The sequence below is a fragment of the Myotis myotis genome, unplaced genomic scaffold (assembly GCF_014108235.1).
Source record: "Myotis myotis isolate mMyoMyo1 unplaced genomic scaffold, mMyoMyo1.p scaffold_m19_p_14, whole genome shotgun sequence".
Taxonomy (NCBI): Eukaryota; Metazoa; Chordata; class Mammalia; order Chiroptera; family Vespertilionidae; genus Myotis; species Myotis myotis.
In genome coordinates, this window is record NW_023416318.1 from 45564913 (window position 1) to 45580918 (window position 16006).

The 16006-nt window shown below is 39.1% G+C and overlaps 1 protein-coding gene across 6 annotated transcripts in view; it reads left to right on the forward strand.

Moving 5' to 3' along the window:
- The window catches only part of ITSN2 (intersectin 2), a 102317-nt gene that overhangs the window by 43719 nt on the left and 42592 nt on the right, over positions 1-16006 (forward strand). For 5 of the 6 annotated variants that reach the window (XM_036335198.1, XM_036335202.1, XM_036335201.1 and 2 more), the window contains exons 17-24: positions 396-476; positions 7529-7665; positions 8988-9124; positions 10792-10889; positions 11286-11458; positions 12659-12803; positions 14496-14701; positions 15482-15546. In XM_036335198.1, the coding sequence (XP_036191091.1) occupies positions 396-476; positions 7529-7665; positions 8988-9124; positions 10792-10889; positions 11286-11458; positions 12659-12803; positions 14496-14701; positions 15482-15546 (1042 nt within the window). The remainder of the gene's footprint in view (positions 1-395; positions 477-7528; positions 7666-8987; positions 9125-10791; positions 10890-11285; positions 11459-12658; positions 12804-14495; positions 14702-15481; positions 15547-16006) is intronic. The other variant, XM_036335200.1, reaches the window with a different exon arrangement.

The window sequence follows — 16006 nt, forward strand, 5'->3', positions numbered from 1 at the left end:
GAAAGAAGATATGAAAAGCTAAAAACCAGACTGATGGCACATCATTCAAATGTGGGAGTTATTCCTTTCTAACTGAGCATAAAGTTTTCAGAGCATAAAGTATTACATAGCTTTTCAGGCAGCTATGTGACTTTTATCTTGCTGACTATTTAGAATAACATGACACAAACTCTAGAATAAACAAATAGAGAAAAGAGGTGATGTGGGTTCAGTTAAGGAAGAGAAATTTGAGGTGTGTATTAATAATACATTTCACACACGTATATATTTAGAAAAAAAATTTAACCAAATAATTCGTCATTGATGTACAGACAAGCCAGCCAAGTTAACTTCCCTACATTATTTTTTTAATCTGTACATAGTTTAATTGGCTTTTTATCTGCCTTATCTTGCAGTGTGGGAGTATGGATGACTCTGTTCTTCAGTGCCTTTTGTCTCTGCTCAGCTGTCTCAACAACCTCTTCCTCTTACTTAAGGTTATTTTCTAATATCTAGCTCCCTTGCTTTGAGTTACTTTACTGTTTTCTTTTTTTTTTTTTAACTAGACTATTTTTTGCATTTATCTGAATATCTTTGTTTGAAATAACATATACTATATAGACCCTTTTTCTTCCTGCTTGCTTGAATATCCTTCTGCTATCTAACTGCCTATTTGAGTCTAATGCCAGAAATCAGTATGATTGCCTTTCTCATAAAGAGCCCAGACACTTGGAAATATCACCGGGTTCCCTTACATCATCCTTGTGAGCTGGGTTAGCTGATTGGATGATCACTGATTGAATTAAAAGGAAAGCTAAAGGAGTGTGAGATTAAGTCATTTACCCATATCACTGTTTAAAATAAAACTTTTACTTTCTGAAATTTAGGACTAGGTTATATCATACATATAATGGGTTGCTGCTTTCTAATACCACTTTATGGAATGATTTTAACCTATAATGCAGGGGCAGCTTTAGTTACATCTAGTTACCAGGCTTCATGTTTAGACATGCTTGCACTTAAGATAAAAATGTTTAAATCACATGTATAAATAAAGAGCTCACTTTGTCATATATGCATATGGGTATTTAAAGTACTCAATGAATTCCTGTTTTAATATACAGCATGTCCTCAAATAATGTTTTATTCAATGTCGTTTTGTTATAACATTGATGAGATACCATAGAAACTTAACTCTTGTTTATAACAATTAGCCTATGGTAAAATTGGTTTTTCTATACGTTGTTTCACTTAAAAGTTGAAGAACCTATTGACGATGCTAAGTGAGGACTTACTGTAGTTTAAAAGAAAGGTGCTTCAACTGTACCATGTGCTAACCATAGTAGATTTTGACTGCATTCAACCTGGGACTAAAATGGATGGCTGTAGGCAGTAGTTTGCATATGCACAGCCAAGACAGGGATGTGATAAATAGAGCTCATTTGTTACCTAAGCAAAAATAGGGCAAATTGGAATGACAGCATCAGCTTTTCCTTTGTGGTTATAGCAAAATGGCCAAATTATCTGATTTGTAGAACTTTTCTACAGATTACACAAAAATTTAAACTTAAATATCTTTGTCTGTAAAATGGGTTTAATGATGACTTGTGGATTATCATTCTTTCACATAACATTTGATTCTCCACAGGCCAGCAGATTATTCTTACCTCTTGTTTTGCTTTTTTCATTCTGCTTCCTGCCTTCTAGCCTTTCGCTGCTTATTCAAACTTTGACCGGGGGCAATTAGAAAACTCAAAGGGGATGAGACCTATACTGTCAGAGTGGTCAGGAGACTGGCCGTGGTGTCACAGAAAGCAAGAATAGAGTCCCTCTGTAATCGTCATGGTGAAGTGATACAGAGCAATCAGTTAACATAGTAATGAAAAAGACCCATGGAATTGTCAACAAGGAGACCTTTGAAGACCTTTCTGAAAGTGCCATTTCAGTTGAGTGACTAGCAGAAGCAGGATTGCAACAGATCAGGAGTGGGAGTTGAGGAAGGGTTGAGTGTGAGCAACTTTTAAGAGGAGAGTGAACAGAGCATGAGGTCAAAGGAAAATTTTGGTCTTTGGAAGAAAGACTTGAAGGATAAAGGGTACAAAGTTTGGTTATGTAAGATGACTAAGTTCTGGGATCTAATGTATAGCAGGGTGACTGTAGTTCACAATACTGTTTTGTTCCATTGAAATTTCCTAAGAGGATAGATCTTAAAGTTCTTAACACTGAGGAGAGAGAGAGAACTATGTATGTGAGGAGATTGCTATTTTAATGAGATTGATTGTGGTGATCATTTCACAGTGTATAAAATATATAAATTTTTGTCGGTTATACCTTAGTAAAGCTGGGGGAGAAAAAAGAAAAATTAGGACCAGCTTTGGAGGTTTTATCAGCTTTCTGTGAGGCATATGGCTACATAGTAAAGGGATAAGACAAAAGGATGGACATGGTGGTTAGGCAACCATATCCAACTCAATGTCTTAATGATGATTGACTAATTTCATTGTCAAATTACCAGCACCTAGTGCATGGAAGATTGTGGGTGGCAATAAGTACATGTTGAATGAATGAATGGTTTTAAATGTTCTCAGTCAGAAATATGCAGCATTTAGGGTTACTATGTAGAGTTTATAAGAAAAAAAGCACAATGAAATTAGTCAAAAACCAGCAAAGAACCATGTACTAGTATTTCACATTTTAGGAGCACTTCTGATTCCATGTAATTTATTCTTTTAAGTAAAGGCTATTTTTTAAATGCAAAAGGAATGGAGGAAGAAAGACAGATTTGAAGGAGATGATAATGAGAGAGGAAGGACCCAGCCAGAGTAGCTCAGTGGTTGAGCATTGACCCATGAACCAGAAGGTCAAAGTTCAATTCCCGGTCAGGGCACATACACGGGTTGCAGACTCAATTCCCCAGAAGGGCGTGCAGGAGGCAGCCAATCAATGATTCTCTTTCATCATTGATGTTTCTATCTCTCTCTTCCTTTCTTTCTGAAATCAATAAAAATATATGTTTTTAAAGAAAGGAAGGGAGGAAGGAGGAAAGAGAGAGATTGAGTGACATTGAATATATAAAATGGCAGTTGATAGAGTAAAGTCCCTAGGGAAGCAGATTAAGATAATCCAGAATTTAAAGGATTAAATAAAAAGAATACTTCCAGTATAACACATGGGGGATACAATTTAACAAAAGGAAGATAAACGATCCAAACAAAAAATGGGCAAAGGACCTAAGTAGACACTTTTCGAAAGACAGCATACAGAAGGCCGAGAGACATATGAAAGAAAACATGCTAAAAGTCACTAATCATCCAAGAGATACAAATCAAAACAACAATGAGGTACCATCTCACACCTGTCAGAATGGCTATCATCAACAAACAACAAGTGCTGGCGAGGATGTGGAGAAAAAGGAACCCTTGTGCACTGCTGGTGGGAATGCAGACTGGTGCAGCCACTGCGGAAGACAGTATGAGTTTCCTCAAAAAACTAAAAATGAAACTCCCATTTGACCCAGTGATCCCATTTCTAGGACTATATCCCAAGAAACCAGAAACACCAATCAGAAAGGATATATGCACCCCTATGTTCATAGCAGCACAATTCACCATAGCTAAGATTTGGAAACAGCCTAAGTGCCCATCAGCAGATGAGTGTATTTAAAAACTATGGTACTTCTACACAATGGAATACTATGCCGCTATAAAAAAGAAGGAACTTTTACCATTTGCAAAAGCATGGATGGAACTGGAGAGCATTATGCTAAGTGAAATAAGCCAGTTGGAGAAAGATAAATATCACATGATCTCACTCTTATGTGGGATATAATGATCAACATAATTTGATGAACAAGAATAGATCCAGAGACAAATGGCAGGAGTGGGAGGGGAGGTTAGAGAGCAACCAAAGGACTTGTATGTATGCATATTAGCATAACCAATGGACACACACAACACTGGGGCGGTGGGAGCTTGCCCGGGGTGGGAATGGCTGGGTGTGGGGGAGTCAAGAGGGCAAAAAGGAGACCTATGTAAACCTTGAGACAATAAATAAAATAAAAGAGGAGTACAAATCAAATAAAAAATCACATGGGAAAAAAGATGGGTGTGAAGTTAGATTTGTTGGTGGAGAATAGGAAGTTGACAGCTTCAAGACTTAAAATTAGAAGTAAGTTGGGCTATTATAAGGAATCTTCCTGGGCAATTGAGAACATAGAGTAACTCAAACTAGACTAGAAGAAGATGGGTGCAGATGCAGGAAGTTTTATTGATTTTGAAATGGAAAGAAGAGGGAGTTGTAGTCTGATGGTTTAATGAGGCAAGCTTACTAGCTGGTCTTGCAGAGAATGGATGGAAGGAAGATTAGGAAGTTTCAGGGCAGAGAAGTAGACACCTCTGGAGTGGAGGGTGCAAGCTTAGTAGAGGAAAACAGTAGGTGTGCTGAGCAATGTTGAATGCCTGTTTGAAGTTGGTGATCGTGAATTTAAATTGAAAACAGCAGTCTAATTGTATCATTTTTCTCCACCAATTTCAGCTGCTTGAGTGTAAGCACTGAGAAGGCTGATGAAATAAGTTCTTAGGTTTATGCAGGTTTGAGGTTTGTTTTTTTGTTTTGTTTTTAAATATATTTTATTGATTTTTTACAGAGAGGAAGGGAGAGAGATAGAGAGTTAGAAACATCGATCAGCTGCCTCCTGCACATCTCCTACTGGGGATGTGCCCGCAACCAAGGTACATGCCCTTGACCGGAATCGAACCTGGGACCTTTCAGTCCGCAGACCGACGCTCTATCCACTGAGCCAAACCGGTTTCGGCGTGGTTTGAGGTTTTAATAGAAATGGCCAAAGAGGAAGGGACAGGGGCGTTACAACCCTGTGACACAATAATTATTATAAAGAGCTCTGAAATATGGACTGGACATGAATGGATGTGAGGAGAAGTAGAGGTGCTGATGAAAAAAAGAGAGCATGATGGGGTCAACAGAATGGAGGTCTAAATGAGTTTGGAAAACTGTTGAAATGGTGTACCAGATATAAGAAAAGCTCAAAGAATAAGAAGTTGTTTGAAGAATGGGATATTTGATCAATGGTAGTTCTGTTTCTGATGTTGACAAGATGTAGGTTATAATGTGAATAATGGATTAGATGGAGTAAAAGATCATTGTTGAGGAGATCAACCTGAGAGTTGAGGTTTTGATTTGGTCATCTATGTGGATGTCAAAGACTTGGAGAATGGTAAAGATGAGTCATTGTGGATCAGTGACCAGGTGATCAATACCTAACAATAAGAGGAAAGGGAGAGTGGTATTGCTAGATGGTACAAGCCTCACAAAAATATAGTTTGTAAGAGTGAGGAGAAATAATATTCTGTAAGTGACAACAAAGAGCAAGGAAAAATACTAAAGTCACCACCTGGCCCTAATTTTATGGACTACGTGATAATCAACTGAGAAAGAACTAGAAGAAAGGCATTATCCTAAGGGATCAGCCAGAAAGGCAAGGAGGTAAGGGACTTTCCATTCAGAGAAGATATGTGGCTGTGGGAGTGTCCTGACCACTAAGAGGAAGTTCTAGGGCATTGAAGGGGTCTGAGGAGAGGAAGGTTGGGGGATTGGGTCAGATCAAGGGGAAAGCAGCATTAAAAGCAGAGAATTCTGGTAGTAAATAAAGAATGACAAGGTTAGTTGGCAGGTGAGATGGAATTGGTCCCAGTGGTCTTGAAAGAAGACAGACACTTAGTTCTAGCTCTATGACCCTTCGGGATAGTAGAGCATCTGGTCACTCCTTTAAGCTACTTATGGTGAAATATGAGTAACATTAAAAGTATCTTTAAAGCCCTAGCCAGTTTTGCGCAGTGGATAGAACGATGGCCTGCAAACTGAAGGGTCCCAGATTCAATTCCGGTTAAGGGCACGTACCTCAGTTGCAGGCTCCCGGGCATGTGAGAGTCAACCAATCGATATGTTTCTCTGATGTCCGTGTTTCTCTCTGTCTCTCCCTCTCCCTTCAACTCTCTCTAAAAATCAATGGAAAAAAATATCCTTTGGTGAGGAAAATAAATCTATATATATATAGAAGCCTAAGTGACTGATCAACCAGTTGCTATGACACACAATGACCACCAGGGGCAGACAGTCAACGCAAGAGCTGCCCCCTGGTGGTCAGTGCGCTCCCACAGTGGGAGTGCCACTCAGCTGACCGATGGGTGTTAGACGCAGGGCTCACAGCTGGCCACTGCAGCCCAAGACTGCAGTGGAGCAGCAGTGAGCCCGTCAAGCAGTGGTGGTGGCAGGTGCTGCGGGGCCTGGATGAACAGGAGCAGCAGGCAGGAGTGGCAGGTGGTGTTGGACTGCCAGTTTCCGGCCCGATCCCCGCAGGCTATGCTAAGGGCCCACCCCACCAGTGCACGAATCCGTGCACCAGGCCTCTAGTAAATAAATAAATAAATAAATAAATAAATAAATAAATAAATAAATAAATAAATAAAGTATCTTAAGAAATTGTTTTATTGGATTCTGTAATAGACATATAGAAGATCAGTGATAATTTTTACTCCTTTGCTCAAATCACACAAAGACATATAGCAAAGCCAAAAGATGAGACATTTGACAGGCCATTATTCCATTAAGGAAATTCACACAATATTGTATCTTTAGCAGTGAGGAACAATGAGAAAAGTACTGGCCTAGGAATCTAAAGAAATTAGTTCTGGTCTCATCCATGTCATTTGCTAGTTGTGTAACTATTTGTCATTTAATCTCCAAACTTTGCTTTCTTTTTCTATAAAAGTAAGCTGACAATATCAGCTCTTCCTTCTTTGCAGAGTCTTATGAGGATTCAGTGAGAGCACATATATGTGCTGTCCACATACTTTGTTGTTCTTATTAGGAAAGGGACTATCATGAATCTTCAAAATATCTTTAGTGTGTTGTAAAGTCACCACTGTTGATTTTGGATAATGATTGGGAGGTACTTTTCCTTAGAGGGAAAGACCTGTCAGTAGAATCTTTAGTGGGTTAGGTTCTTCTTAACCTGTGCTCCCAAGGTTCTGGAGTAAAAGCAAGGTGAGATTTTAATTTATACAGGTGACAGTAGGATAACTAATTTGGAGATCAGGAACGGTAGTCCTTTGGATTTTGAGTAAAAACTTAAATAAGCTATGTACTAGATATACTCGATTAGACTACTATGTAAAAAATTGACTGAATGAAATTCCTCTTAAGATGTTATAACAAGCACATTGTCTTAAGAAGTTTTAATGCATTGCTTTTATATTAAAAATGAATTACCAAATCAGATTCTGTGTTCCTTAGAAATGAATTAGTACAAAAGTAGAATGATTTTTAACAGGTATTTGTCCTCAGTGGCTACATGGCTTAAATATATATTGTATTCAGTTATGTTTTTAATCATTTAGATGTTTTTAAACTGTTAATATTTTTACTTTAGTTTATCTTGCTTTAAGATTTTTGTCTTTTAATGAAAATGACTCACTATATAAAAAAATATTTAAATCAGTGGCCTAATTGACTTATTTTCTTTTCTCCTTAGGAACTGAGAAAAAGCTACAATACACAGCAGTTAGCTCTTGAACAGCTTCATAAGATCAAACATAACAAGTTAAAGGAAATAGAAAGAAAGAGGTCAGAGCTAATACAAAAAAAGAAACAAGAAGATGAGGCTGTAAGGTAATATAGCTGATAAAGTTATTATACTACTAGAGGCCAAGAGCATGAGATTCAGGCACTGGAGCGGGAGGTGGGTTGGGGGGGGGGAGGCACGTTCCTCAGCCTGGCCTGCGCCCTCTCACAGTCCAGGAGCCCTCAGGGGATGTCCAGCTGATGGCTTAGGCCCGCTCCCCAGACATCCTTAGTGCTGCCGCAGAGGCGGGAAAGGCTCCTGCCACTGCCACTGTGGCGAGCCATGAGCCCGTGAGCCCGGCTCCTGCGTTGAGCGTCTGCTCCCTGGTGGTCAGTGCACATCATAGTGACCAGTCGTTCCACCGTTCAGTTGATTTGCATATTAACCTTTTATTATTTAAGAAGATATTAATCTAAGAATTCTAATTTTGTTACCTATACCTTTAGTTTGACTACAAAAATTGAAGGGGAATAAAGGATAAATAAAAGGATTGTCCTAAGATACTAGTTAAATTCTAAATTTTAGAAATTCAGTTCTTCTTTTAGGAACTGAATTTAAAGTAACCAATTTTATGTTTCATTAGTGAAAAATATGGGCTTTGGAATCAGACCTGAAAGATGAAAAAAAAAAAATACTTAGTTTTGTAGAGTGATAAGACTGAGTGTAGAATTTCATGTTGTGCAGTTCCCTTTGTACCACTGAGATTTATCAGTTGCTTCCATTTATAGCAAAGAAAAGTAGGACAGTGTGGTATCTGAAACATAGAACCCTTCACTTAGAGCAGTGATTTTCAGCTTTTCATCTCATGACACATATAAACTAAATACTAAAATTCTGCAGCACACCAAAAAATATTTTTTGCCCATCTGACAAAAAAAAAATAGATATAGCATAGATATAGCTACTCATATCTCTTTGCTATAACAAATATATAATTACCGTATAAGAGTACTAGAGGCCCAGTGCAAGAAATTCATGCACGGGTGGGGTCCCTAGTCCTGGCCGGCAATCAGGGCCTATCAGGGCGCCTTGCCTAGTCCCGATCGGGGCCAGGCCGACCGGGGCCTGCAGGATGGGGGGAGGGACTGCGGGAGGTTGGCTGTGGGAGCTCACTGACCACCAGGGGGCAGCTCCTGTGTTGAACGTCTGCCCCCTGGTGGTCAGTGCACATCATAGTGGCTGGTCGACCGGTCGTTTCAGTCGTAATGGTCGCTTAGGCTTTTATAGATATAGATACTTAAGTATATATTATCTTACATCTAAATAGATGTAATATTTCTTCAGTTTGTCAAGAGCACGATCTATTTTATTTTTATTTTGTTTTTAAAAAGTTAGGACATTGTGCAATCTCTTTCTCTTTTATGTGAAGGAAAGCAAAGCAAGGAAAAGAAAACTTATGGAGAGAAAATCTTAGAAAGGAGGAAGAAGAAAAACAAAAGCGGCTCCAGGAAGAAAAGACCCAAGAAAAAGTTCAAGAAGAGGAAAAGAAAACTGAGGAGAAACGATGTAAGGATGCGGATAAAAATAAGATTTGATTTTCCTGAGACAGAGCAACAAAAGAAAAAAGAAAGATTCTGATGAAAGGCAAAAAGAAAATTAAAACAGATAATTATCTTAGAATCAGAAAAAAAGTTCTTTTCTAAATTAAACTTGGATGAGAACTGTGTAGACTTATTTAAACAAACTGAGGGTAGCCCAGCAGGTATGTCTCAGTTGGTTAAGCGTCGACCCATGAACCTGGAGGTTGCAGTTCGATTCCTGATCAGGGCACATGCCTGGGTTTCGGGATTGATCCCCAGAAGGTGGTTACAAGAGGTAGCCAATAAGTGATTCTCTGTCATCATTGATGTTTCTATCTCTCCCTCTCCCTTTCGCTCTGAAATCAATTAAAAAATATATTAAAGAAAAAAAAGACTGAGTGTAGAAATCTTAAAACAACATTGAGGAAAAAAGGTAAGTCATCACTATAAACAGACCATGATGTGGTTTTCATAATCTAAGTAAACAGTTTCAAATATTTTTTTCAGCTAGTGTAACTAAACTGTTTATATATTTTTTTTATTTCTTTATTGATTTCAGAGAGAAAGGGAGAAGGGGAGAGAGAGAGAGAGAAACATCAATGATGAGAATCATTGATTTGCTGCCTCCAGCAGGTCCTCTACTGGGGATTGAACCAGCAACCCAGGTATGTGCCCTTGGCCGGAATCAAACCTGGGACTCTTCAGTCCGCAGGCCAACGCTCTATCCACTGAGCCAAATCAGCTAGGCCTAAACTGTTTATTTTAATGAAACAATAAAATTTTAAGTCTTTGCACATTAAAATTTTTTAGAACATTACTTTGTTTTTTATATAACATTCCTAAAATATTTTTTATTATTATATCTCTTTTGAATGTATAGATCATTAAATCCTTGATAATACAATGTGTTGAAAGTTTTATAAGCTAAAACATTTATTCTACAAATGACCAAAGTAAAATATCTTAATTTTATCAAGTCTAGTGTATTTGTGAGCCCTTCTGTGGTTTTTCTTTTAGAACCATACTGTAAATATATAGATCTTCCTTTAGTCAACCCTGGTTACTTGCTAATCTTCTCATCTGTGACCTCCCTTTTTGTGCTCTTTTTCCTTATTATATTCTGACATCACAGATCAAACTAATAAGCCACTTGCTGCTTCCACTTTGCATGGCTCAGCCACCAACACTCCCTTAGATCCCTGCGCATGGTACACCTGCAAGTTATCTCGTTGTTTTACTGCAGGGGTCCTCAAACTTTTTAAACAGGGGGCCAGTTCACTGTCCCTCAGACCGTTGGAGGGCCGGACTATAGTTTTAAAAAAACTATGAACAAATTCCTATGCACACAGCGGCGGCAAAAACACCCGGCGGGCCGGATAAATGTTTTCGGCGGGCTGCATGTGGCCCCGGGCCGTAGTTTGAGGACCCCTGTTTTACTGCCTCCAACTTTACTTAAGATGAACATCCTTGTTTGCTTTTATAGTGATTCTAAGACTATTCAAGATATTTAAATCCTAACAAGACTATACAAATGGATTTTCATCATACAGTTTGATTCTCAGTTTTCTCTTTTTTCTTTTACGTGTTCTTTATTGAGTCATAGCAAAATGTATACATGAAAGTAGCAAATAATGACAATTGTCTTCTCTTTAGGTGAGCCAGCTAGTGAATTGGTGAATTATAGAGCTTTATATCACTTTGAAGCAAGGAGCCATGATGAGATGAGTTTTAATTCTGGGGATATAATACAGGTAGGAACAAAGTCTTTTTATCTCATGAACTGAATACAATGTAATATCTTTTTTATCTGCAGTTTCACTTTCTGTGATTTCAGTTACCCTTGGTCAATCACAGTCTGAAAATATTAAATAGAAAATTCCAGAAATAAAACAATTCATAAGTTTTAAATAGCATGCCATTCTGAGCAGCATGATGACATCGTGTTCCGTCTCGGGTGGGATGTGAATCATCAGTGTCCAGCATATCTGTGCTGCATACACTGCCCACCCCTTAGCCACTTAGTAGACATCTCGGCTATCAGCTTGACTGAAGCAGTGTCACAGTGGTTGTGTTCAAAGTCTGCATCCCTTTCCACTGTAAAAGTGTGGCTTTCTAACCACTGTTAACCCTTCTTTTCATTTCCACAGGTTGATGAAAAAACCACAGGAGAACCTGGTTGGCTTTATGGTAGTTTCCAAGGAAAGTTTGGATGGTTTCCATGCAACTATGTAGAAAAAATGCCATCAAGTGAAAAATCTGTGTCTCCTAAAAAGGCCATACTTCCTCCCACAGTATCTTTATCTGCTACCTCAACTTCTGAGTAAGTTTTTTTTGTTTTGTTTTGTTTTTAAACATATTTTTATTGATTTCAGAAAGGAAGGGAGAGGGGGAGATAGAGAAACATCAATGATGACAGAATCATTGATCGGCTGCCTCATGCATGCCCCTTACTTGGGCTCAAGCCCTCAACCCAGGCATGTGCCCTTGACTGGGATCGAACCCGGGACCCTTCAGCCCATAGGCAGACACTCTATCCACTGAGCCAAACCAGCTAGGGCTCTGAGTAAGTTTTCAGCTAACAGTGGAGTTTATATAGCTCTGCAAATGAGTGAATGCCCAATATGTATTTATGTCAGCCTGTGACTTAATTGTTTTATCATCAGTGCTAGACTCTTCAAGAGTACCTCCTGTTCTAATGTTAATACTGAAACTTGGTAATTTAAACATAAGTCATTAGTTTGTTCATGAATTCTTTTTTCCACAAATTGTGTTTAAACATTATCCTATATCCTATATAATAAAGAGGTAATATGCAAATTGACCATCACACCCTCGCACAAGATGGCCGCCCCCATGTGGTCACAAGATGTCCACCACAAGATGGCCGGCAGGGGAGGGCAGTTGTAGGGGACTGGGCCTGCAGGGGAGGGCAGTTGAGGGGGACTGGGCCTGCAGGGGAGGGCAGTTGGGGATGACCATACCGACAGGGGAGGGCAGTTGGGGGTGATCAGGCTGGCAGGGGAGCAGTTAGGCATCGATCAGGCTGGCAGGGGAGTGGTTAGGGCAGCCGTGGGCAAACTACGGCCCGTTTGAAATGAATAAAACTAAAAAAAAAAAGACCGTACCCTTTTATGTAATGATGTTTACTTTGAATTTATATTAGTTCACACAAACACTCCATCCATGCTTTTGTTCCGGCCCTCCAGTCCAGTTTAAGAACCCATTGTGGCCCTCGAGTCAAAAAGTTTGCCTACCCCTCATGATCAGGCTGGCAGACAGAATCAGTTAGGGGCAATCAGGCAGGCAGGCAGGCAAGCGGTTGGGAGCCAGCAGTCCTGGATTGTGAGAGGGATGTCCCAGATTGGAGAGGGTGCAGGCTGGGCTGAGGGACCCCCCCCCGCCCCCTGCACAAATTTCGTGCACCGGGCCTCTAGTATGTTATATTACAAATTGATACATTGGTAGTGCTTTATTAGATTCTAAACAATTAAGTATACTTATAAAAGTTTTATATTTACAGATCACTTTCTTCAAATCAGCCAGCATCAGTGACTGATTATCAAAATGTATCTTTTTCAAACCTAACTGTTAATACATCATGGCAGAAAAAGTCAGCTTTTACTCGCACTGTGTCCCCTGGATCTGTGTCCCCTATTCATGGACAGGTATGGATCTTTAATATTTTTTGCTTTATTTTTGGCATTGCTCCTGATTCATATAAAATAGAATGAAGATTTTTTGTACAAAGGCATCATTTACTAGTTTAACCAGAGTTTGTAGCACTTAGTTTTGTTCTTATTATTCACATGTGATATGAAGAAATTATTATTACTTAGAGATTTTTCAACAATTCATTCTCATGGTATCAAGCTATTAGCAGCTAAGACTTCTAACCTCAAAATACCATTTTTACAAATCAGATTATAGTGTTCATAATTTTTAGTTATTTTAAGAAGAGATTTGGACTTGGGTTTTTTTTGTTTTTTTGTCTTTTAAGTCATTTGTGTGGGAACTGTGTTACGTATATTTAGCCTCTAACTTAGATGTAACTATTGCAAGCATTGTTAATTAACATTATTTTTAAAAATTGCAGACTTCATCAGAATAGAGTCCTAGAGATTTCACCTTCACTCAAAAAAATGTTTATTGTGTGACTGTAGGTTCCAGGCATTTTATTATGTGCTAGAAATTTAATGGAAAAAAATCCTTGCCATTAAAAAGTCATAATCTAATGAGACAGACATATAAATAAATAACTAAAGGTTTTAATTATGAGGAACTGCAAAGGTTTTAATTATGTCAGCACCGTTCAGAAATCAGAGAAAATAATGTTTGGAAGAAGCTTTTGGCTTTTTGTTATCTATGACCTCAAGAAGAAGTGTAATGGGTGCAAAACCTAAATTAGAATGGACTAAGGGGTGAAATTGGAACGCAAGTTTAAGACTGTTCTTTCTTTAAGAAATTTGGAAGAACAAGTAGGTAGAAAAGTAGAGAGATGGAAGAGATAGACGATTCAGGAGAGGGACTTGACAGTGTAACACTATTTTGAGAAAATTGGAGGGTGTACAAGATTAGAGCAGAGGTAAAGAGATTAGCCTTGCCAGCCAAACAAAACCACTCCTGCTCTGAGGAGTCACCTGAGTCCACTGCCGGAGGAGACATTGGACACTGGAGGAGAGACAGGCTTGCAGTAACTTTTCCCTTTGCATTTGTTCTATTAGCTACAGAGTAGCCAGTGCTCACTTTCTGTACCAGTGGTACTTAATGCCAAGATTTGTCCTTGCCTGGTAGGCATTCAGTCTAACTTACCAGAAGGCTACTCAGATGGTTGTCTGTCATACACAATTTTAAGTCAGTAGATTAAGGTTGTCTTAAGTCACCATCTATCTATATATATATAAAAGCCAAGCAGGTGGAACGACCAGAACTACCGGTCGCTATGACATGCACTGTGGCCAGCCAACTGGCCCGATCAGGGCCCCGATCAGCCCCCACCCCGAACAGGGATGGGGCTGGCCAGCCAAACTCCCATGGCCCCTCCCCCCAGCCAGCTGTGTCCCCTCACCCCGGCCAGCCCCACCCCCGATTGACCCCCCTCATCGCTATTGGGGGCAGGGCTGGCTGGCCAACCTACCACGTCCCCTCATCGCTATTGGGGGCAGGGCTGGCTGGCCAACCTACCACGTCCCCTCCCCCTGACCGGCATGGGCCAGCTGGACCCCACCCGTACATGAGTTCATGCACCAGGCCTCTAGTTAGTTATGTCAGCACCATACCAAACTCATCTGCTGTTTGAACAGGAAGTATATCCTGATTATTAATGTTTTGTTTCTAATTTTGTGGTTTTGTATTCACAGGGACAGGTTGTAGAAAACCTAAAAGCACAGGCCCTTTGTTCCTGGACTGCAAAGAAAGATAACCACTTGAACTTCTCAAAACATGATGTTATTACTGTCTTGGAGCAGCAAGAAAATTGGTGGTTTGGGGAAGTACATGGAGGAAGAGGATGGTTTCCAAAATCTTATGTCAAAATCATCCCTGGGAGTGAAGTCAGACGGGAAGAGTAAGCATTTCTGAGTGTTCTCACGATGAGTCAGCCTCCTGGTTCAGAGGTCGTCACTCAACCACTGAGCATACTGGCCAAGCAGTGCTTAAAAGACATTGTTTTTTTATTGTCTGATGTTCAGTAATATATATATTTTAATCTTGTGTGCTCTGAACAAATAGTAAGATTTATGTATTACCCTTGTTTTTCCCTATACTGATTCATACTCCATATGTAATTTACCAATAACTGCCCATTTGTTAATGCACTCATGTCTTTTTTTTTTTTTAATTGATTTCAGAGAGCAAGGGAGAGGGAGAGAGAGAGAGAAACGTAAATGATGAGAGGGAATCATTCATCGGCTGCCTCCTGCATGCCCCCAACTGGGGATTGAGCCCACAACCAGGCATGTGCCCTTGACCAGAATCAAACCCTGACCTCCTAGTTCATAGGTCGACACTCAACCACTGAGCCATGCCAGCTGGGCACTTATGTCAATTTTAAGTCCCTTTAGAAATGCAAAATAATAGCACATTTGAAAAACTGTTGATAAATCATGTTGAAATTACTTTGATATATTTAAAAATTTAGAAGTTTGATATTTGGCAGTTCTTACTCTAGGATTTTGTGTATGAGAATATTTGTAGCCTGTGTACTGAGGTAATAATTAACTTTAAAAAGCCCTAAAAAAATGTGCTGCTAACACCTGCTGTATTCATCGAATACCTTTCTTGTTTTTTGATTATTGATGTCCCTTTTTGTTTCTTTGTTTTATCTGTTTATGTGTTTATTTGGCAGGCCAGAAGCTCTGTATGCAGCTGTAAATAAGAAACCTACCTCCGCAGCCTATACAGTTGGAGAAGGTGAGCTTTTGACAATTTGTATATTAGATGGGAGTCAGATTACCAACTAACTTCCCACAGTTGTCTTTCTCCATACTTCTCTGTCTTCGTTGTTGAAGTGAGGTTAGGAAAACCAGCCCCTTGCCTATTTCACATGAATATTGAGGATATATAGAACATATGACTGAATATACTTGACACTTTTAAAAAATCATTACTATAAAATTTCACCATACACTGCCTCGATAAATAAGATCATAAATAAAAAGTATAGCAATGAGATAGCACAAAAGTTTTTGTTTTCCTGCAATTATATATCCACATTATTGATGTTTAGGATGTAAAGAAATTTTAGTATATTTAGTTTATTTACGAATTGCATTTTAATTACAGTGTACCATATAAATTATTAAGTAGAATTTGAAATCAAAATACACTTTATTATAAATATTACAAATTATAGCCCTTAGAATTGTTTGAC